This window comes from Elephas maximus, chromosome 21 (genome assembly GCF_024166365.1).
Source record: "Elephas maximus indicus isolate mEleMax1 chromosome 21, mEleMax1 primary haplotype, whole genome shotgun sequence".
NCBI lineage: Eukaryota > Metazoa > Chordata > Mammalia > Proboscidea > Elephantidae > Elephas > Elephas maximus.
The window spans coordinates 65,943,059-65,967,680 of record NC_064839.1 but is presented as its reverse complement, the minus strand read 5'-3'; the positions used below and the strand labels follow the sequence as shown (position 1 = coordinate 65,967,680).

The 24,622-nt window shown below is 39.0% G+C and overlaps 1 protein-coding gene across 1 annotated transcript in view; it reads left to right on the top strand.

Annotated features, from left to right (window-relative positions):
* Positions 1 to 20,732, top strand: part of AADAT (aminoadipate aminotransferase) — a 35,225-nt gene extending 14,493 nt beyond the window's left edge. Inside the window, exons 6-13 of the mRNA XM_049864524.1 lie at positions 1,448 to 1,513; positions 3,065 to 3,147; positions 3,633 to 3,729; positions 4,980 to 5,041; positions 5,898 to 5,962; positions 7,745 to 7,851; positions 10,746 to 10,847; positions 19,641 to 20,732. Of these exons, the coding sequence (XP_049720481.1) occupies positions 1,448 to 1,513; positions 3,065 to 3,147; positions 3,633 to 3,729; positions 4,980 to 5,041; positions 5,898 to 5,962; positions 7,745 to 7,851; positions 10,746 to 10,847; positions 19,641 to 19,682 (624 nt within the window). The 3' untranslated portion in view covers positions 19,683 to 20,732. The remainder of the gene's footprint in view (positions 1 to 1,447; positions 1,514 to 3,064; positions 3,148 to 3,632; positions 3,730 to 4,979; positions 5,042 to 5,897; positions 5,963 to 7,744; positions 7,852 to 10,745; positions 10,848 to 19,640) is intronic.
* Positions 20,733 to 24,622: the final 3,890 nt, after the last annotated feature.

The window sequence follows — 24,622 nt, the reverse complement described above, 5'->3', positions numbered from 1 at the left end:
TGTGTATATATATATATATATATATGTATATATTCAAAATATGATCTTATTCTTGTTTTGCACGCTCTCCAGGGCTCTGTCCTGAGTTTTCTATTTACAGCCTCCCCCTAGACAGCCTCATCTACTTCCACGGCTAGAACTTCCGATCTCTATCGTGATGGTTCCACATTGCCTAGGCCCTACCTTGCCTCTGAATTCCTGACTTCCGAGTCCAACTGCCTACTTGATAGCTGCAGTAGATGTCCAATAGCACTTCAGACTTCACATGGCCAAAATAAAACTCTTGATTTTCCCCAACCCCACCCCAGTCCTCCAATCCGCACCCATTCTCCAGCTCCATAAATAGTGTACTAGGAATTATTCCTATCTTTCCCTTCTCTCTTCCCTCCACCCCATTCAGTCCATACTGTGGACTCTGTCACCAGGCTTTTCCATTATGTCTCTCAGCCACATCCTTCTCTCACTGGACCAAGGCACGGGCACCCTCGCTACCCCTCCCTGCATTCTACTCTTGATCTCTCTCAGTTCGCTCTCCACCACCCCCCTGCCCCCGCAGCTGAAATCTCCCTGTTGAAATGTAAGTGGAAAGCCAGTCTCCTCATCCCATCCCCCTGTTTAAGGTCCTCTAGTAGCTTCCTCCTGCACTTAGAATAAGATCCAAATTCCTTCATCTGCTTTACAAAGCTCAGTGATCTGGCCTTCTGTTCTCTGACCTAGCTTCTGGTTGTCCTTGTTACTTCCAGCCATGCCTACTAGCTCCAGCCATGCTGACCTTCTTTCTGTTTCTTAAACATGCCAAGATTTTTTTTCTCACCCTGGTGCATTTACTTTCCCTTCCTTCAGTCTAGAATCCTCGTCCCTGATATTTGCACAACTAGCTCCTTCCTGTACTCTGAGCTCCAGCATTACCTCTTCCCGAGGGGCTTCACAATGATTCAGTCTGAGATAGTTGCCCTGTCACTCTCTCACACATCACGCCATTTTAATTAGCTGCTTAGGACCTAAAACCCGGCCATTTACTTTTCTTCTCTTTGTTACCCATTGGCTTATGTGTATCCTGTCTCCCCTTATTAGAGACACTGAATATAAATTCCATGAGAACAAGAGCCTTAGTGTCTTATTCATCTTTATCCTCACTTGTCTAGCACACTGTTGCTGTTAGTTGCCATCAAGTCAGCTTCGACTCTTGGCAACCTCACATATAACAGAATGAAACATTGTCCCGTTCCTGTACCACCTTCCTGATCATTGGTGTGTGTGAATTCATTGTTGCCGCTATTGTGTTAACCTATCTCGTTGAGGGTTTCCCTCTTGTTCGTTGTCCCTCTATCAGTTTCAGTAAATACTTGTTGAGTGAATGAATCTGTTAAAAAAAAATTACAATTCCACATGATTCTAACTTTAGATGGTTCTTGAGATAATAATTATATTACTTTAACTTTCTTAGCTGGCAAGAAAGTATGACTTCCTCATAATAGAAGATGATCCTTACTATTTTCTCCAGTTCAGCAAGGTAAGTGATGATATGAACTAATTTCACTGTTAGAAGTTAAGTTGTCAATTATTGCACTATATTTGATTTTAGCTTGGTCATTAAGTCAGAACTAATCTACTCTTAAATTGAATTGAAATAAATTATTATTTGCTGCTGTTGTTAAAGCTGCTGTCAAATCAGCCCCCGACTCATGGAGACTCCCTGTGTTTCAGAGTAGACCTGCTCCGTGGGGTTTTCTTGGCTGTAATCTCTACAGAAGCCATTTGCCAGGCCTTTCTTCCACAGACCCACTGGTTGGGTTCGAAGCATCAACCTTTAGGATAGCAATTGAGCACAAACCACTTGCACCACCCAGGGTCCTTATATTAATTTGCTACCACTTAGTTTTTACTCTTTTGGTTTTATCAAAGAATTTGTACTTTTCGTTTTTGGTATTACTGCTGTTTCCAGAAATTACTTACCTTCAAAACAGTAGCTGGCTCTCCATACCATGCATTTCAGGGTTCATGGTCTTCTTGAACTCAAATTCTAGTTCTTAGCTTCTGAAACATCATACCAGGGATGTTGAATGAGTTTCATCTTGGGTGTCACCTTTAGCCTCTTGGTAGTGGCTGACAGAAATACTGTCTAGAGTAGTATTAGGAAGCTGTGTTCAAGCTGAAGGAGAAAGGGCTGTGCTCGGTGAATGCTATCCACCAGGGAAATAAAAAAAAAAATAGGAGAGAGATATTCCAGGCAGCCTTCCCCACGTCCGCCATCCTTGTCATTTCCCTCCTGGATCTTGTCTGCAGAACTGCAGGTTTTCAGGGGTTTTTTCTTACCTTTTTTGCCTCCTGCTTCCTAATAAGACACTGTGGTGGTGCAGACTCCTAACGCCTGATTCCTCAAAACCCAACACCATGCATTCACCGTCTTTATTTGCGGTCAGTATTACGGAGGATATATATTTGGATTCCATCCTCCCTTTAAATTCCTGAAAAGAATCAAGAACTGTACGTTTCTCTGTAGAGTTTACCTGAGTATCATGTCTGCCTACCTTCCCTCCCAGCCTCAGCACAACCATGGCCCCTTTCCTGTTTGCATCTACTTTAAAAGTAGACATTGAAGTCAGTGTTCTATACTGACTAGATTTCCCATCTTCATTTTTATCTTTTTTGCCTTTCTAGTTGGTCCTGAGAATCAGCACTACCTCTGTAAGCTGTCCTGAATACTGCTGCCCTTCTTCATTTTGATCTTATCCAAACTAGTTTTTCTAGATCCTTCTTTCTATTAATCCTGGATTCCAACCCTTGGGGCAAGAAGGGACTGTTTGGGGTTTCCCTAAATTCGTAACAATGGCATCTTGAACAAATGAGAAATTCCTGGTGTGTGCGTGTGTGTATTTGGCAGAAGAAACCATGAAGACAGGCAGATGCTAATAAAAGACTGTGCGTCTCTGCTTCATATTCCTTTCTAAAGGTCATAGATTGTCCTGCTGTTATCCCAATCCACCCCCGCTCCACTCTATACATAGTATTTATACAGTGATTATCAGAGTTCTCAAACCGACAGTATTTTTTTTTTTTTCAGCCCTGGACACCAACATTTCTTTCCATGGATGTTGATGGCCGTGTCATCAGAGCTGACTCTTTTTCCAAAGTCTTCTCCTCTGGGTAAGGCCCCATGTCTCTAACTTAGGGTTCTGTGTAAAAGAGATAGAGCCTGTACCTCAGTGTCTTTTAGTCCACATAATTTTTTTCATTTACGATATTTGTATTCTACTTGCCTTGAAACACCAGTTTGATTATTAACATGAACACAGGCTTTTCCCCCTGTATTCACCTCCAGGAGCCAAAGGTACTAATCTGAAGTTGTGGTAGGACTGGTCAGGTTTTTGAGCTGATACATGAAAGAGCCAGTTGGAAATAATTAGGTCGGACTTGCATTATATTTTAAGTGTATGCTAAAACTTAAATTTGTATTTTAAATATGAAGTGGTTTTCTTCAAATGTTTTAATTGTCTAGATCAATTCATTCCCCAGGTCACAACTCTCTTCCTAATGAAATCAGGAGAGAGATGTGTATTGATTATTAATATGTGTAAATATATGATCATTAATTATTAATATGTGATCATTCCTTTTGTCTTTTTGAACAGGTTGAGAATAGGGTTTCTAACAGGTCCAAAACCCTTGATAGAGCGAGTTATTTTACACACACAAGTTTCAACACTACACCCCAGCACTTTTACACAGGTAAGGATAATTCAGGAAGTAGAATTTTTTTCTCTCAGATCAGAATAGAAAATAGATGTTGGCAAGTAAGGCTGAGTTACAGTGGCAGGGAGGAAAAATCACTGATATTGTGTCTTCAGTTCCAGTGTGGACTTAATTAGAAGACCAGAAACCACAGATGTTTACTCTAAAGAGCACATGAGAATTAAATTATCTTGGCGTTATTTAGAGGCATAGACCAAATTCCCTGATGGTCAAGGGAATCTTTTCACTGTGTATCCTTAGCATCTGGCCTAGGAACTCCATAAAATTTTGTTGAAATGGACAAGATGGAACTGAGCTTGGTGAAGTAGTTTAACTTTAGCTTCATTGTCTTGGAATCTGTAAGGAGGGCTAGGATTGCAGACTTGTTCAATGACTAATTGTTTGTTTTCCCTACACATGTACTAACCTCTCCTGAAGACACAGATTGGAATATATTTTAATGAAAATAGAGGAAAATTAATTTTTGAGAATGTATAAATTTCCTGACAAGCTTTGAGAGATTATTGAGTCCACCCCTAGTGCAATCTTGAGAATCAGATCTTAAGGATAGAGTTGCTACTGAAGAACTCAAAATGAATAGAAAAGTTTGTGTAGAATAGAGCACCTGTTTGATGTTGTGCGTTCCATAAAGTGCAAATGTCCATGAATCTCTCTGTGCTTTACCAGGCCGGGGACTAGTTCATATTTTTTGAATCTGCTATCAACAAAACTTCACTGTCTGCTTCTAATATTTAGAACTTCCAAATCTAAAATGTATTTGGAGATAAAGAAATCTCCAAATACATTTTACAGCTTTACATATGTATTAGATATTTTATATTTAGAGCAGCAGTGTGGTATGGTAATAGTAACATCTCACTTTGAATCAGGCTCTGACACTTGCTGTGTGCCCTTGGGAAAGTTAACCCTTGTGCCTCAGTTTCCTCATTGTAAACTAGAAATAGCAACCTGCCTAATATGGTTATTATGAAGATTAAATTAGTTAAAATATATTACTATATTAGAATAGTGCCTGGCACATAACAAGTGTACATATTTGTTATTGTTGTTGCCGTTGTTATTAATTAGCATTGATTATCAATCACTGACTGCTCTTAAAGCTAGGTTCAACATGTTATATCCTCTTATGGAGAATGACAGGTAATCGTGAGTGATTTGCTTTTACATTTGGCAAAAAACACATTCTAGGGGATGAACCGTGACGTGTGTTGTTTTATCTCTTTTAGATCCTGGTATCACAGCTGCTACACCAGTGGGGAGAAGAGGGCTTCCTGGCTCACATAGATAGGTACTGAACCATTTGTTAAAATGCTTATGAACAACACAGGAGCCCAGTGGACACGTACGCAGCCCTCCCTTCCTAAGTATCCTAACACTGAATAATAGGAAAAGTCCATTAGAAGCAAAAAGTCTTTACATTTTACTAGCTCCTCACCTACAAAGTCTTCTCAGGAGCATCAGGGTTGGGGTGGAGGGCGTATGGTTTGAAAGCAGGCCCTGAAATTCTCTCAAGTTAAGGTTCACTTATTTACCTGGTTGAGATGGTACGCACATGAGCACACATGAGTTTTGTATATAATAATAACAGTCAACCGTGAGGGACACAGGACCCAGGAATTGGCTCAGGTAACAGATGAGTGAGGACACAGTTTGCTTAAATAATCGGTATATTGGTGCAAGTTATGAATTACTTCAGTTATGGAAATGTGGCGCTTCCTAGGCCATGCTGAAATAAGGAAATATGGGGAATCCTTATTCCCAGAGCAGTGATTCATCATTTCAGGTGTTTTCTTTGATCCTAAGAATTCTCCTACCCCACAAATGACAATAATTATTTTGGAGAATGGAACAAAAAGATGGACCCTGCTACTTCTGTTAGAACTGCACTTTAGGTTCCGTATTTTACTTAGAAATTGTCTTTGCTTTACTTTTCATTTTTTGAATTATTCCACAATAAAGGAAAAAAATGCAATTGTAAAAAGTTTACCACCGGACAAGTCAACTAAACATACCCTGGTCTCTTATCAAGCCTTTAACATTTTAACCAAGATACAAAACAAATTCTTACAAATTGGGCCCCAGAGCCTTTTTAGTACCTATAGTCAATATACTGAAGACATCCTTTTCCTTGTTTCCTCTTCTAGGGTTATCGATTTCTACAGGAAGCAGAGGGATGTGTTACTGGCAGCTGCAGACAAGTGGTTAAGTGGTGAGTGCACCACATATCCGCCCCTGTGATGAGCAGTAGCACCTATATGAGGGGTGGGGAACACTGCATACTATTGCTAATAGTCCCAGTGGGGAAGAAACAAGAGCCCAGGATTCTTCTTGCCAAGAAATCATTATCTTAAAGATGATCTCAGAAATGACAGACGGCAAACCCTGGCTCAGCTCTGCCACCCTCTGTTCTACCTGCCTCCTGCAAAGACTTGATGGTTAAAAAAAAATTGGTTAGTTTAAAAATCAACCAGCAATAACTTAATTAAAGAGAAATAATGTCTATATGCAAAAGGTTTTAGGGTTTTTTCAAAATTTTCCCTCAAATAGAAGAAGAATTCTCAAACAAGCAATATACTCTGTTTCATATTAGGCTGTGTAAAGGCAAAATAGGCCTGACTACCACTACCAACTGCTCTGACTGGGTCCACAACAGTAGATCATGGACAGTGGGAGAGAAATGCAGAACAAAATTCAAACTCATAAATAAGACCGGACTTACTGGTCTGATAGAGACTGGTGGAACCCCCAAGTCTATGGCCCTTGGACACCCTTCAAACTTGGAACAGGTATCACTCCCACAGATCACATTATAGCCACACAACAGACAGGCCTATAAAATGAACAGTAACACCAGTGAGGAATATGCACCTCAGAACAATCAACTGTACGAGACCTAAGGGCAGCGTTTGCCCAAAAGCAAAGTTCAGAAGGAAGGTAGGGGCAGGAAAGCTGGTCAAATGGACACAGGGAACCCAGGGAGGAAGCGGGGAGAGTGCTGACACATTCAGGGTTTGCAACCAGTGTCACAAAACAAGCTGTGTATAAATTTTGAATGGAAACGAATTTGCTTTGTAAACTTTCACCTAAACAACAATAAAATGTTCCAAAAAAAGACAAAATAGGACAGTCTAAGGCAAATTCTCTCATTACAAATGATTTGCCTTCTAATCATTCACCTTATTTTTTGTCTAATATTATCTATTACTAATTTGATTGCAGAATGGTTTAGATTTAACTTTCTATTATGGAAGGAAGTCAAATGAATTACATGGCTTTAATGATATCAAAAATGCTTTCAGTATGAATAATAGAAACCAAAAAAAAACAACTCATTATTATAATCTTTTTAATAAGATTCTACCACTTTAAATAGTGTTAAAGAAAAAGTTTTAATCCACAGCAAGTTTTCTTTTTAAAAAAGATAGTAATTAAAATTGAAATAATTATCCTTCCTTCTTGATTTCTCTATCCTAATACTTAATGAAACAGAAAGTATACAAATACATCTGGAATTCTTGAATTTTAAGTACTTCTTTTCATAATTACCTTCTGATAAAAATTCTAATCCATTGAACTTTTAAGCTATTACATACATGCTAGGATTTATTGACACATTGGAAGATTCTAGAAAGAGGTCAAGAATCCTCCTGTAAAGTTCAAACAGCCGTATTTGTCTTAGGTGTAGTACTAACTGAGGGAAGGAAATATAGGCACTAGATGTCAAGGCTAAAATTGTAAAGACACACACATAAACTGCTCAGTCTCCATCCCTCCTTTCTCTCTCTCACCCCTGAACTCACTCCCATTTTGAAATAAAAACCAGAACATTAATTTTCAGAACTTACACAATTATATTTTTTAAAGTGCTATCATTGAAGAAACTTTTTCAGAAATAGTAGTTTACAATTACTGCCCTAATGTCATTAAGAGATATATTTGATATCATCGAAAATGGCTCCAGGGGATAGTTCTTCTCTTCTTTCGTCTATAGATTTGGCAGAATGGCATGTTCCTGCTGGTGGAATGTTTTTATGGATTAAAATTAAGGGCATTTCTGATACGAAACAGCTGATTGAAGAGAAAGCCATTAAGAATCAGGTAAAATGGGGGAAAAGGCCTAAAAAAAGTTATAGTTTTTTTCTTTAAAGTAATTCTTTATTTGAATAAAAATGGAGAAAGGTGCCCATTCGCCCAACTCATAATGTTTTAATATCATATATGTTACCTCATTATTAAATTCATAATCAATTTTGGGGCTGCATAATTATTCAGCTGGTCTACATTAATGGGAATACAGTCCTTAACGTCATTTTGACTATTGAGTAGCTTAGGGGTTAAAATCACAGTCTCTGGATATGGGTTTGAATCCTAGCTCCACCCCTTACTGGCTGTGTGGTTTTGGGTAAGTTAATTACCCTCTCTGTGCCTCATCTGTACAATGGAGATAATAAGAATCCTTCTCTCATGGGGTTACTGTGATGATTCAATGACCTAACATGTGTAAGTCACTTAGACTAGTACCTGACACACAGTAAAGGCTTGAAAGGTGTTAACTATTAGTATTTAAAATGGATTGGAAGGTAGTCTCTCACTGGCAAATTTGGAAAATGCATAAAAGCATAAAGAAAAATTTTAGAACAGCCCATAATTTCATCACCCAGATATTGAGACTGTTTGTGGTGTATTTTCTTGAAGAGCTTTTATATATTTTTCTAGTGCTTTTACTGCACAATTATTTTATATGGTTAAAATTACATAGAAAATTTTGTTTCCTGCTTTTTGTAACTTAAAATTAACCCACGAAAATCTCTCATAGGATTTTTATTTTCTCCTTTTGTACTTAGATCATAAATCTACTTAGAATTCATTTGGGGCATTGACTAAGCTGAAAAATCTAAATATTTTTCTGTGTTGATATCCAGTTTACCAAACAAATTATCCCTTCCTCATTAATTAAATCCTTCATCACGTTTTCAGCTGTTTGCTACACTCAGATCTGTTCCTAGAGTCAGTCTTTAAAAAAATAAGCAATGTTAAAGAGAATGGACCGTGTTGACAACGGCGTAGTGCCATCATAGTGCATACAAGATGAAGGGTATAGAGGTTAGACCTAGAGACAGACCGCCTGGACGTTAGGATTGGCCCCACTATCTTGGGGAAGTCATTATCCTCTAACCAGCTTACTGAAGGGCAGGCCTTGTGCTTTATTAATTAATTGTTGTAATTTCAGTATCAGCACATGCCAGTTGCCATCAAGTCAGTTCTGACTCACAGCAACCCTATAGGACAGAGTGGAACTGCCCCACAGAGTTTCCAAGGCTGTAATCTTTACAGAACCATTGCCATCCAGTCAATTCCGACTCATAGTGACCCTATAGGACAGAGTAGAACTGTCCCATAGGGTTTGCAGGGAGTGGCTGGTGGATTCCAACTCCTGACGTTTTGGTTAGCAGCCAAGCTCTTAACCACTGTGCCACCAGGGCTTCTAAGAGCACATAGTAGGTACTTAATAAATATTTAAGTGCCTTATTTCAGAGAAATACATTGTAATGTGATCAATCTGATACCCTCTTTGCTCTTCTATCAATGTCATTTGGTAAGTGGCTATTTGCATGTGTCTCTGAGCTAGATGCTATGGATATAAACAACATTTTATTATGATTTTTTTAGACCTCTTCATTTATTCCATTATCCTGTTGCTTATGCCTTTGCTTTTTCTAAATAATCTTGAAAACACTACTTTAGCCCAGATTTTGGTCATTTTACAGACATTACCATTTTCCTCCCTGCTAGGGAAGATGATGGCTTTTATTTTGTTGTTAATCAGGACAAAGAAGCTCAGCTTCTGCTTAGAAATCTCATCCCCAGAATGTCCCAGATCATCTCACTCCCAAATCACCCTGTTCTAGCAGACAGTGTCCAGATTGTAACAGTTACTTCATGCTTATGCAGATCATGGTTATACAGGTTAACATTAACTGCTTTAAAAGATAAAGCCCCAAATCTCCAAGGCTTAACACAGTAAAAGTTTATTTCTGATTCATATAAAATTCAAAGATGTGACCTGCAGGCAACTCTGCTCCAAGCAGTGATTTCTCTTGTTGCCCTTTAGTCTTCAACACATGGATCCCAAGGTCTGCAATTTGGAAGGAGCATGGCGGGTCACACGGGGGAGATTTTTATGGGCCAGGCCTAGAAGTAGCACACATGACTTCTGCTCATATCTGCTGGCTAGGGGATGTCATGGGGCCACACCTGACTAGAGGGAGACTGAGGAACAGAGTGTGTTTGCATGCCAGGAAGAAGAGGACATGAAGCTGGCAACCAGCAAGCTGTCCCTGCCACAGCCGCCACCAGAAGTCACAGTTGTTCCCACCACTCATCTTGACACACTGCCTGCACTGCTCACTGAGCGTTTTCCTTCCTTCCCACTATGTCCATAACTGCTTACCTTCTTTGAGTTCTTTGATGCACCAATTTCCTTCCAACTCTAGGGCTTTTCACGTTGCATCTCTTCCCTTTCTGCACAGCCTGTACCTGGTTATCCTTCAGGTCCTGGCTTGAAAGTCACTTCCACATTTGATAACTTAAAAACATTATCTCATTGTTTGAATAAATGTCACTTTTCTAGTGATGTTAAACATTTTTCCATGTTTATTACCATTTGTATTTCTTTTGTAAGTTGTCCTTTACCCATTAATGCTAGAATTTTAGTGTTTTTCTTATCAGTTTCTGTGCATTTTGTATACCTGGAGAAAAGGTAGCTTTTGAATATTTTGTTGCAAATATTTTTCCAGTATACTTTTCTGTACTTTTAGTTTTGTTTATTGTATGATATACAGAATTTTTATAGAAACTGATTTTTCTCTTGTGGTTTCTTCAACTGCTTTTAAACTTAAGAAGTCCTTCCCCACTCCAAGACTAGGTTTACCCATGTTTTCCTTTAGTTTTTCTTTAGGAGTAAGCCACTTATTTTCCGTAAACTCTCTTAGGTATTGATGGTACCTGGATGTGCTTTCTTCATTGATTGCTCAGCTCCTTGTCCTTACTTTAGAGCGTCCTTCTCTTTGGCTTCTCCAGAGCAGATGGATGTGGTAAGTAGGTGATTCACTTCAAGTAACGCCTGGTATCAATTCTGTTTTTTGGCACATGTGTCCATTTTGTGAGTTCCAACATAATTAAAGTCTGCTTGGGTTCCTAAAAACCAGATATTAGTTGAAAAGTTATGCATACCACAAAAAGACACATTTTCTTTGTTGCTAGACATCTGTACACAAGCAATGAGAACAAGTTGGAGTTAAATTCTATTGTCCTCATGAATAATTTCTCAGAAGCTATAGTGTTGGAGATTACCAGCATGTTATATAGAAACCTCTTCTTCCTTCCTTCATGGAATTAACATGAACCAAAGTACAAATTCATGGTAGTTATCACTCTCTTTCTCTGAAGAAAATAACATCAGCTAGGGTTAAATTCTTAAGGTAATCACAAAGCCAGGAGTCTCTGGGTCATGTAAACAATTAACGTGCTTGGCTGCTAACCAAAAGGTTGGAGGTTCAAGTCCACCCAGAGCCACTTCAAAAGAAAGGCCTGGTGACTTACTTCTGAAAAATGAGCCATTGAAACTCGTTGGAGTACAGTTCTACTCTGATACACACAGGGGTCATCGCGAGTCAGAGTCAACTGGACAGGAACTAGTAATCACAAAGTCCAGCTTTAACCGAAATAACAAGAAGCAAATAAACAAGATCCCAAGAACTGTGTATCTGGGAATCCAAGCAGAAGAGCCCTAAATTGAACAGTACCGTTAACCCTGAGAAGAGTGTGTGCTTGTCCTTGGAGATGGTCCTTTCTGGTGTGAGCTTCTTCCACTCGCTTCCATACGTCACTAAGAATACTTTTCATAAGCTCACTCTGATTTTATATATCAAAAGAGTTGGGCAGTTGAAACTGTAAAGTGCGCATGCTGGTGAAAGATTCTATGGAGTAATAAGATTCTATAAAAATTCTGTAAGACTTTATAAAAATAACTTGTGGAGGACTTTTAATGGCTTTCAACCCTGCCTAGACCTGCATGGGCCCATTCCAACAGTGTAGGCCCTTATTAGCATAGTACAACAGGGTATATACCTGAAGCCTGTTTTCAGCTTCAAAAGCTAAGAAGGTGTGGCAGATTGGTGACATTTGACACCACCCTACCATTTAAGCAGGTTCCTCATCTACCCACATCAGGGACCTGAGGACCAGTGGCTCCACCCCCTCCAGCTAGCCCCATGACAGGGGTCCACGAATAAGTGGTGCCTCCCAGGACTTAAAGCCAACAGCATTGGGTGCCCAAAGTCCGGCTGCAAAACCCACCCATCTATGAGTTCTAGGGAACAGGGACACGCCTTCCACCCAGGCACTCAGTGGCCTTGCTTGGCACATAACCTCCTACTACAGCCAGATACCTGTGCCAGCTCCAGTCACCACTACATAGCCCTGCCCATCTAGAACTGTAGGTGAGAGCCTGTACCACACACTCTGTGACTGACAACCTGGACACCTGAGCTGAATCCACACAAAAAAAGTAAATGGACTCCTGGTCTCACATACCTAGTAGCAGCTGTAACCACCTGGTGACAGGATGTGTGAGCTTCAAAGATGCCAATAATCAAAGTAGCTCACATGAACAGCCTATCTGGGCATATCAAAACAAGAAGCTAGAACATTTTCTTTTTTTTTTTTTTAAGCAAATATAAAATAAATATATACAATAACTTATTGATGGCTCAGAGACAGCAGTCAATATCAGATCACATAAAGAGGCAAACCATGATGGCTTCAGGAAGCAACCAAAAGAAAAAATAGAAAAACCTCCTGGAGGAAGAGGAGGTCTTGGAATTACCGGAGGTAGAATTCAAAAGATTAATATGAAGAGCTTTTCAAGAGATCAGGAAGGAGGGCAGGCGAAACACAGACCAAGCCACAGAGGAAGTTAAGGTTATACAAGAGCACAGTGACAAACTTAACAGGCTGCAAGAATCCATAGAAAGACAGCAAAGAGAAATCCAAAAGATTAACAATAAAATTTCAGAATTAGACAAGTCAATACAAAGCCATAGGAGCAGAATTGAGACAAGGGAGGTCAGAATTAGTGAGATTGAAGGTAATACCCTTGACACCAATTTATTTGAGGAAAAATCAGATAAAAGAATTTTAAGAAATGAAGAAACCCTGAGAATTATGTGAAACTCTGTCAAGAGGAGTAACCTATAAGTGATTGGAGTACCAGAACAGTGGGGAATAACAGAAACTACAGAGAGAATTGTTGAAGATTTGTTGGCAGAAAACTTCCTTGGTACCATAAAAGACGAGAAGATATCTACCCAAGAAGCTCATTGAACCCCACACAGGATAGATCCCAAAAGAAAGTCAACAAAAAAAACAAAAAACCAAACCCGTCGCCGTCCAGTCGATTCCGACTCCTAGTGACTCTATAGGACAGAGTAGAACTGCCCCATACAGTTTTCAAGGAGCGCCTGGTGGATTTGAACCACTGGCCTTTTGGTTAGCAGGCGTAGCTCTTAACCATTATGCTACCAGGGTTTCTGTGAAAGTCACCAAGACATATCATAATCAAACCTGCCAAAACCAAAAATAAAGAGAGAATTTTAAGAGCAACTAAGGATGAATGAAAAGTCATCTACAAAGGAAAGTCAATAAGACTAAGGCCTCACTACTCAGCAGAAACCAAGTAGGCAAGAAGGCAACAGGATGAGATATGTAGAGCCTTGAAGGAAAAAATTGCCAACCAAGAATTATATATCTAGCAAAGCTGTCTCTCAAATACAAAGGCAAAATTAAGGCATTTCCAGATAAACAGAAGTTAAGGAAATTTATAAGAACTGAACCAAAATTATAAGAAATACTAAAAGGAGTACTCCAGTTAGAAAATCAGTAACATCAGATAACAACCCAAGACTAGAACCCAGGACAGAACAACCAGATATCAACCCAGATAGGGAAGTCACAAAAATAAATCAATGCTAAAACACTGAAAATACGGAAACAGAGACATTAATATCTACAAGATGACAACATTAAAACAAAAAAGAACTACATAATGTAGTCACTGAATTTTCATATGGAGAGGAAGTCAAGGCGGTATCCAGAAATAAAAGATTGGTTTAAAGTGAGAAAAATAGAGGTAAATATTAAAGTAACCACAAAGGAAATAATAGTCCTACACATCAAAATAAAAAAGAAGAAAAACACAAAGACTCAAGAAATATCCAAATCAACCATGATGAGAAAGATGAAGAGAAGATACATAAAGAAAAACAACTCAGCACAGAAAATTAAGTGGAACAAGAAACTGTCAACAACACACATTAAAAAAAAAAAATCAAATGACAGCACTAAACTCACACCTATCAATAATTATGCTGATTGTAAATGGACTAAATACACCAATACAGAGAGAGTTGCGGAATGGATTTAAAAAAAAAAACCCAAGCCACCTATATGCTGCCTACAAGAGACACCCCTTAGACTCAAAGACACAAACAAACTAAAACTCAATGGAAAAAAATATATCAAACAATCAAAAGAGAGTAGGAGTGGCAATATATTAACCTCTGACAAAATAGACTTTAAAGTAAAATCCACCACAAAGGATAAGGAAGGACACCATATAATGATTAAAGGGCCAGTACACCAGGAGGACATAACCATAATAAATATTTACTCACCCAATGACAGGGCTCCAAAATACTTAAAACAAACACTAATAGCATTGAAAAAAGAAATAAATAGCTCCACAATAATAGTAGGGGACGTCAACACACCACTTCTGGTGAAGGACAGAACATCCAGAACGAAGCTCAGTAAACACATGGAAGATCTAAATACCACAGTCAACCAACTTGATCTCATAGATGTATACAGAACAGTCCACCCAACAGCAGCCAAGTACACTTTCTTTTCCAGTGCACATGGACCATTCTCCAGAATAGACCGCATATTAGGCCACAAAGCAAGCCTTAACAGAAACCAAATTGTTGAAATATTACAAAACATCTTTTCTGACCATAAAGCCATAAAAATAGAAGTCAATAACAGAAAAAGCAAAGAAAAAAAATCAAACGTATAGAAACTGAACAACATCCTGCTAAAAAACTACTGGGTTATAGAAGAAATCAAGTATGGAGTACAAGAAGTTCACAGAATCAAATGAGAAAGCTCAGAGGTCAGTTTATAGCAATAAATGCACACATTCACGAAGAAGAAAGAGCTGAAATCAAAACATTACTCCCACAAATTGAACAAATAGGAAGAGGGCAGCAAAAGAAGCCCATGGGCACCAGAAGAAAGGAAATAATAAAAATTAGAGTGGAAATAAATGCAAAAGAGAATCAAAAAACAGTTGAAAGAATTCACAAGACCAAAAGCTGGTTATTTGAAAAGAGCAACAAAATTGATAAACCACTGGACGAACTGACAAAAGAAAAAGAGGAAACGAAGCAGATAAACCAGATAAGAAATGAGATGGGTGATATCACAACAGAGCCCATGAAATTAAAAGAATTATAACAATACTATGAAAAATTGTACTCCAACAAATTTGAAAACCTAGAGGAAATGGACAAATTTCTAGAAACACATTACCTACCTAAATTAACAAAAACCAAGGTAGAACAACTAAATAAACCTATAACAAAAGAAGAGATTCAAGGAGTAATTAAAAATCTCCCAACAAAAAAAGCCCTGGCCCTGACAGCTTCACTGCAGAGTTCTACCAAACTTTCAGGAAAGAGTTAACACCACTACTACTAAAGGTATTTCACAGCATAGAAAAGGATGGAATACTCCCAAACTCATTCTATGAAGCCAGTATAACCCTGATACCAAATCCAGGTAAAGACATCACAAAAAAAAAATTACAGACCAATATCCCTCATGAACATTGATGCAAAAATCCTCAACAAAACTCTAGCCAATAGACTTCAACAACATATCAAAAAAATAATTCACCATGACCAAGTGGGATTCATACCGGGTAGGCAGGGATTGTTCAACATTAGAAAAACAATCAATGTAATCCATCACATTAATAAGGCAGAACATAAGAACCACATGATCTTATTAATTGATGCAGAAAAGGTATTTGACAAAGGCCAACACCCATTCACGATAAAAACTCTCAGCAAAATAGGAATAGAAGGGAAATTCCTCAACCATAATAAAGGGCATTTATACAAAGTCAACAGCCAACGTCATCTTAAATCAAGAGAGTCTGAATGCATTCCTCTTGAGGATGGGAACAAGACAAGGATGCCCTTTATCACCACCCTTATTCAACATTGTGCTGGAGGTCCTAACCAGAACAATAAGGCAAGAAAAAGAAGTGAAGAGCACCCAAATTGGTAGGGAAGAACTGAAAGTATCCTTATTTGCAGATATGATCTTATACACAGAAAAACCCAAAGAATCCACAAGAAAACTACAGAAACTAAAACAAGATTTCAGCAAAGTATCAGGATACATGATAAACATTAAAAAAAATCAGTTGGATTCCTCTACACCAACAAAGAGAACTTTGAAGAGGAAATCACCAAATCAATACTGTTTACAGTAGCCCCCAAGAAGATAAATCTAACCAGAGACGTAAAAGACCTATACCAAGAAAATTACAACACATTACTGCAGGAAACCAAAAGAGACCTACATAAATGGAAAAACATACCTTGTTCATGAATAGGAAGACTCAACATAGTGAAAATATCAGTACTATCCAAAGTGATCTACAGATACAATGCAATCTCGATCCAAATTCCCATGACATTTTTAAATGAGGTAGAGAAACAAATTACCAACTTCACTTGGACAGGGAAGAGATCCTGGATAAGTAAAGCATTACTGAAGAACAAAGTGGGAGGCCTCACAGTACCTGATTTTAGAACCTATTATACCGTCATGGTAGCCAAAATAGCCTAGTACTGGTACAACAACAGATGCATAGACTAATGGAACAGAATTGAGAATCCAGACGTAAATTCATCCACCTGTGAACATCTGATATATGACAAAGGCCCAAAGTCTGTTAAATGGGGAAAAGACAGTCTCCTTAACAAATGGTGCTGGCATAACTGGATATCCATCTGCAAAAAAATGAAACAAGACCCATACCTCACACCATGCACAAACACGAATTCAAAATGGATCAAAGACCTAAATATAAAATCTAAAATGATAAAGATCATGGAAAAAAAAAATAGGGACAATGCTAAGAGCCCTCATACATGGCATAAAGAGAATACAAAACATAACTAACAATGCACAAACACCAAAAGAGTAACTAGATAACTGGGAGCTCCTAAAAATTAAACACTTAAGCTCATTGAAAAACTTCATCAAAAGAGTAAAAAGACAGCCTACACACTGGGAAAAAATTTTTGGCTACGACATATCCCATCAGGGTCTAATCTCTGAAATCTACAAGATACTGCAAAACTTCAACAAGAAAAAGACAAATAACCAATTAAAAAATGGTCAAAGGATCTGAACAGGCACTTCACCAAAGAAGACATTCAGGCACCTAACAGATACATGAGGAAATGCTCATGATCTTTAGCTATTAGAGAAATGCAAATCAAAACTACAATGAGATTCCATCTCATTCCAACAAGGCTGGTATTAATCAAAAAAAACACAAAATAATAAATGTTGGAGAGGTTGTAGAGAGACTGGAACACTTACTACACTGCTGTTGTGAATGTAAAATGGTACAACCACTTTGGAAATCAATTTGGTGCTTCCTTATAAAGGTACAAGTACCATACTATACAGCAATCCCACTCCTTGGAATATATCCTACAGAAATAAGAGCCCTCACATGAATAGATGTATATATACCCATGTTCGTTGCAGCACTGTTCACAATAGCAAAAAGATGAAAACAACCTAGGTGTCCATCAACGGACGAATGGATAAACAAATTATTGTATATTCACACAATGGAATACTATGCAACGATAAAGAACAACGATGAATCCGGGAAACATCTCATAACATGGAAGAATCTGGAAGGCATTATGCTGAGTGAAATTAGTCAGTGGCAAAAGGAAAAATATTGTATAAGACCACTATTATAAGAACTCAAGAAAAGGCTTAAACACAGAAGAAAACATTCTTTGATGGTTTATGAGGGTGGGGAGCGAGGGAGGGAGGTATTCACTAAGTTGATAGTAGACAAGAATTATCTTAGGTGAAGGGAAAGACAGCACACAGTACAGGGGAAGTCAGCACCATTAGACTAAACCAAAAGCTAAGAAGTTTCCTGAGCACAACCGAATACTTGGAGGGACAGTATAACAGGGGGCGGGGGCCTGGGGACCATGGTTTCAGGGGACACCTAGGTCAATTGGCATAACAAAGTTTATTAAAAAAATGTTCCACCCAGCTACAACCGATGACTGCCCTGACAGGGAACACAACAGAGAACCCCTGAGGGAGCAGGAGAGCAGTGGGATGCAGACCCCAAGTTCTCATAAAAAGACCAGACTTAATGGTCTGACTGAGACTGGAAGCATCCCGGTGGTCATGGTCCCCAGACCTTCTGTTAGCCCAAGACAGGAACCATTCCTGAGCCAACTCTCCAGACAGGGATTGGACTGGACAATGGAATAGAAAAATGATGCTGGTGAGGAGTGAGCTTCTTGGATCAAGTAGGCACATGAGACTTCGTTGGCATCACCTGTCTGGAGGGGAGATGAGAGAGTGGAAGGGGTTAGAAGCTGGCGGAATGGACACGAAAATAGAGAGTGGCAGGAAGGAATGTGCTGTCTCATTGAGGGGAGAGCAATTAGGAGTATATAGTAAGGTGTATATAAATTTTTATATGAGAGACTGCCTTGATTTGTAAACTTTCACTTAAAGCACAATAAAAATTTTAAAAAGTGTTCTGCATCCCACTTTGGTGAGTGCTGTCTGGTGTCTTAAAAGCTAGTAAGCGGCCATCTAAGATGCATCAATTGGTCACAGCCCACCTGGAGCAAGAGAGAATGAACAACACCAAAGACACAAGGAAAATATTAGCCCAAGAGACAAAAAGGGCCACACAAACCAGAGACTCCATCAGCTTGAGACCAGAAGAACTGGGTAGTGCCCGGCTACCACCAATATCCACCCTAATAGGGAACACAACAGAGAGCCCCTGATGGAGCAGGAGAAAAATGGGGTGCAGAACTCAAATTCTAGTAAAAAAGACCAGATTCGATGGTCTGACTGAGACTGGAGGAACCCCAGAAGGCATGGCCCCCGAACTCTGTATTAACCCAGAACTAAAACCATTCTGGAAGCCAACTCTTCAAGGAATAGACTGGACTATAAAACATAAAATCATACTTGTAAAGAGTGTACTTCTTCATTCAAGTACATACACAAAACTAAATGGGCAGCTCCCATCCAGAAGTGAGATGAGAAGGCAGAAAGGGATAGGAGCTGATTGAATTGACACAGGAAATCCAGGGTGGAAAGGAGGAATGTGTGGTCACATAGGGATAGCAACCAGGGTCATATAACAATGTGTATATAAAATTTTGTGTGAGAAACTAACTTGACCTGTAAACTTCCACCTAAAGCACAATAAATGAATAAATAAAAATCTGTGGAGGGGGACAAAAAATAATCTTGAGGGCCAAACAACAACAAAAAACCCCTGGAAATTGATATGTTTATTTCTACACACGTGAGTGGATATGACGGCACCCCCGACAGAGCCAATGTTCAACTTGACTTTTCATTTCCTTGTCTCAGCCTAAGAAGGATGTTCTTTGTTTGAATTTCAGGTCTTATGGCAGAGTAGCACCCTAATTTCATCAATTCTTATCTCTTTTCTATTTCAGGCTTTCCAGAGAATAGCCCAGCTTATAAAAGAATCTTTGTGAAGAAATCAAACTAATCAAAACTACTCGTGGATTTTTCAGATTAAACATGTCTATGTTTTGGCCAGAAGAAATGATGGTGTGGTGTTCGATTTACGATTAGATTTAATCAAATATGTCATATCTGTAATTTAACTATATAATTTTTAAAATGCCTTTATTTTTTTTAATCCACCAGAATGTCAAAATATATTTATAATCCATTTATACCTTTTGATAATTTTCAACCTGTGAAAATGATTTTTATCTTGGATTTTACTGGAAAGGACCCTGTAGGTGCTTTACCCTCCCACTGCCATTGAGTCGATTCCGACTCAGAGTGACCCTACAGGACAGAGTGGAGCTGCCCCATGCTAATGTTGGTGTATAATCCAGTGCCATCCAGTCGATTCTGACTCCTAGCAACCCCTACAGGACAGAGTAGAACTGCCCCATAGAGCTTCCAAGGAGCGCCTGGTGGATTCCAACTGCCGACCTTTTGGTTAGCAGCCATAGCTCTTAACCACTACGTTACCAGGGTTTCTGTAGGTGCTTTATAACTCTCCACAAATATTCTTTGAATCTAATATTTTACGAGGAATTATTCTGTAATTTTAAGGAACAAATTAAGTTAAAAATGGCACATAATGTGTTCTTTTTCTGTTTGTAGGAAATTTTAATGAGCACTTGTGGTAAGATTGTTAGAATTTGACCTTATAAATGACTTTCAATGAGGCTACGACAGCCATTCTATTCTGCCACACAAATCCCTTTAAAATAAAATTCTGAAATTAAACATACCTCGAGGAATCAGACCAATTTGTTCTAAGTAAGGAGGGAAGATCATGGACTTTGAAAAATATACTACATTGTATTTCCATAATAGTACACAATTTACAGAAAAACGTTCTTATCTGTTATATAATTTAAATCTACTACAGCCCTATGAGACACTTAGGATTTGCTTTTTCAATGATTTTCTTTCCTTCTTTTAAAAACCTTATTTTTTCATCTGATTATTAGTCATATATGCTCATTTAAATTTTTCAGAAAATCCCAGAAAAGTATAAAGAATGAAGCAAATAAAAACTACTCACTCTCTCACTACCCGTAACACTGCTGTCAGCATTTTATTATCCATCTTTTGAGACATTTTTCTGTGTCTACGCATGTAATATATACAAGAGTGGGATCTCATTATAGCCGCCACCACCAACAGCTGCATTGAGTCCATTCCAACTCATGGCAACCCCGTATGTGTCAGAGTAGAACAGTGCTCCATAGGGTTTTCAATGGCTGATTTTTCAGAAGGAGATCACCAGGCCTTTCTGCAGAGGTGCCTCTAGGTAAACTTGAACCTCCAATTGGTTGATAATCAGCTGAGCATGTTAACCATGTGCTCCTAGTTGTCTGTTGCTATGTAACAAATCGCCACGGCACTCATCAGCTCACAGTTCTGTGGGTAGGAAGTCTGGCTGGATTCTCTGGTTACTCACAGGCAGAAATCAAGGTGTTGTCCAGACTGAATTCCCATCCAGAGCTCTGGGGAGAAATCCTCTTCCAAGTTCATTCTAACTGTTGGCAGAATCGAGTTCTTTGCAGCTGTGTGACTGAAGTTCCTGTTTTCTTACTGGCATTTGGCCAGCGGTGGCTCTCAAGTCCTTTCCACATGACCCGTTCCATCTTCAAGCCAACAACGTGCTTCAAATCTCTGACTCTGGCTTATGCCACAGGCAGAGAAAATTCTGCTTTTAAAGGGCCCATGTGATTAGGTGAGGTCCGCCCAGATAATTTCCCTATTTACTAACCAGCTGATCGGTAACCTTAACCTCGTCTAAAAAATTCCTTTTGCCATGTAAAGTAACACAATCACAGGAGCTGTTGCTGTTCGTTGCCGTTGAGGCAATGCCAAGCCTTGGCAGCCCCGTGTGTGCAGAGCAGAACTGCTCCGTAGGGTTTTCAAGGCTGTGGCCTTTCCGAAGCAGATCTCCAGGCCTGTCTTCTGAGACGCTGCTGGGTGGGTTGGAACCACCCATCTTTTGGCTAGTAGTCAAGCCCTTAACCATTTCTGCCATCCAGGGACATCCATCGTATTTACAATCTCAGTGACTATGGCAAGCAAGGACGAATTACCCCATACACAAGGTAAGCAAGTTCTTAGGGCATCAACAAAACAGGGGCACTAGTTGTCCAGAGCAAGGGCCCATAGATGCCAAGCAGAGGCGACACAAGGAAAAGCCAGCACAGCATTGGAAGGAAACTGACGGCGAAGAGAAAACCAATACCAGCTCCAGGGCTTAAGAATGTGCCAGCCAGAAATAAAGTTCATGCAGGGTCACCAAGACGTGTCTACGTGCAAGGTCGTCTAAGCTTTGAGGCCCCCACCACTTCATACTCCTTCGTAGACATCTGTCTCCTAGGGTCCCCTCCCATGTAATTGAAACTTTTTATCTTGGCAGGACTCTTGGGAGGATACTGTTTCTTTCAAATAAACAGGAAGTAGGGGTGGGCTGTTGAGCCTAACTCTTGCTACATTCACTCAATATGCAACTGGATCCAACATGAGTGGTTACTGGGCAAGGATGGATTATATTAATAGCAACAGGTCTCTAATCCATTTTGAGAGAACCGTCTTGTACATCCATGTCTGCTGATCCAACAGCTTCAGCCAGGAGGGCCAGCATCTTTGCCATGATACAAACACACAGGTGCGCGCTTGTGCACGTCCTGGTAAACAACCAACGGGAACTCCAGTCTCAGAACTCAAATAAGGCAGCCCTTGCAATGAATTCAATGAAGTTACTTTTTAATTGTGTAGCATTTACGTACAGAGTTATGTCCTAAGCTTTGTAAACAATGATATTTAAAACTTTCAAATGTTTGGCATACACGTGGATGCAATCTAGTGTACACTTGATATAATACATTTTTTAATAGTATAATACTAACATAGCAAATGTCCAGAAATACTGGAAATATTAATATTTATCTAACATAAAAAGTTTTAATTTGTGTATCAAATGAGTTTCATTTTTATTGTCTATTGTGTGGGCACAGCACTTGATATTTATGCTAATAAACAAGGTATTAGACACATTAAGAAGACACAAAATTCAATATTTATCGTACAAAATGTTTTGCAACGAGTGCGTCTCTAAATTCATCTTCAAAGAAAGCAACAAAAGGCATTTACCAAAACATTATATTTATATTTTATCAGAATATTTACGTATCTCCACGAAAGGAAATTGAACAATTCCTTGAGGAAATATTTAGATAATAAAAATTATATAAATGTATTTTATTTTTCATTTCCCCTCAGACTGACTTTCTTTTAAAGAAATTGATATTGTTATGACACACACACACCAATTCAATGGCATCACTTCTTCAGTCTTCCTAGTTCATTGTCCAGTTTTTGCGTGCATATGAAGCAATTGAAATTACCATGGCTAAGGTCAGGTGAACCGTGAACCTTAGTCCTCACAGTGACATCTTTGCTTTTTGACACTTTAAAGAGGTCTTTTGCAGCAGATTTGCCCAATGCAATACATCACTTGATTTCCTGACTGCTGCTTCCATGGGCGTTAATGGTGGATCCAAGTAAAATGAAATCCTTGACAACTTCAGTATTTTCTCCATTTACCATGATGCTGCTTATTGGTCTAGTTGTGAGTAAGCAGGGGAGGGGGCACAACAGATTATCAGTGTTTAGGGCCCTCACATGCCTTAATCCAGCTATAATGTCAAGAAGTCTTGGGGACTGTCTTAGAATTTAGCCTACCGCATAGCCTCACATATCAATAAATGTAAATCTACACATCATTTAATGGCTGGTGAGTCTTCAATTGAATGATGTACTGTAATTCATGTAACCAGTGTCCTTTTGATGAATATCATTGTTTCAAATTTTTCACTGTTAAAAACATTCAACACTTCAGGAAAAAGCCTGGTGAAGACATCTTTGCACAATTTTAGATTGTTTCCAAAGGTTAACTTCCCAGAAGTGGAATTGCTAAAACAAAGGGTATGCTGATTTTAAACTTTGGTACATTTTTTCAAACTTCTTTCTTCAAAACAAAAACAAAAAACAACTCAGTTGCTATCGAGTTGATTCTGACTCTTCGCAACCCTATAGAACAGGGCAGAACTGCCCCCGTCAAGTTCCCAAGGGGCGCCTGTTGGATGTGAACTAACGACATTTTAGGTTAGCAGCCGTAGCACTTAACCTCTAGGCCACCAGGGCTTCCTCTTCCTTCAAAGCTTACACCTATTCACACTGACTTCAACACTACCTATTTTCCCATTGTCCTTTATTTATAGGTATTATTTACTAATGAAGTAAATGAGCTCAGACGAAACCACTTGCACACAGTAGCACAGCAGCCGGTGGCAGCCAGGATCTAACAGGCCCTGTGACCTGGCTCACTGCACGGCACTGGGCTGCCGCCACTTCCACTCCTTCTCAGACAAAACTGCTGACCCAGCCTCTTAGGGGATAGTTGCCCCTTTTCATCCCAACAACCAAAGCCAGAATCTGCCAGCAGGTGTCATAAATTTAGAAGTACCAGGGTCACTTTAGCAGGGTATTTGGTTCAAGCTAAAGCCAGTCAGCAAAATAACCATAGCAGTCCTTGAGAGAACTGTAAGCTTCCCTAAATTTAACATTTAGAATACCCTCTTCACCAAACAATTCCCTTTGAGTGAAATGACTTGAATTTCTCTTTTAATTCTAAAGCAGAAAAAAAAAAAAAAAAGTAATAAGCTTGCATCTTCACAAAAAGAACTTCTTGTAAGTATAAGGAAACCAGGGAAGGTAATTTAAGAAGTATTGACAGTCTCCCTTTCTCTCTGTGTACAGATTGATGTGAAATGGATCTTCTTTGACTACCTTCATCCATTTATTTTTCTTAAAGCTTTCTCAGTTGCATTCCTTTAAACAATAGGCATCTCATTATTCTGGC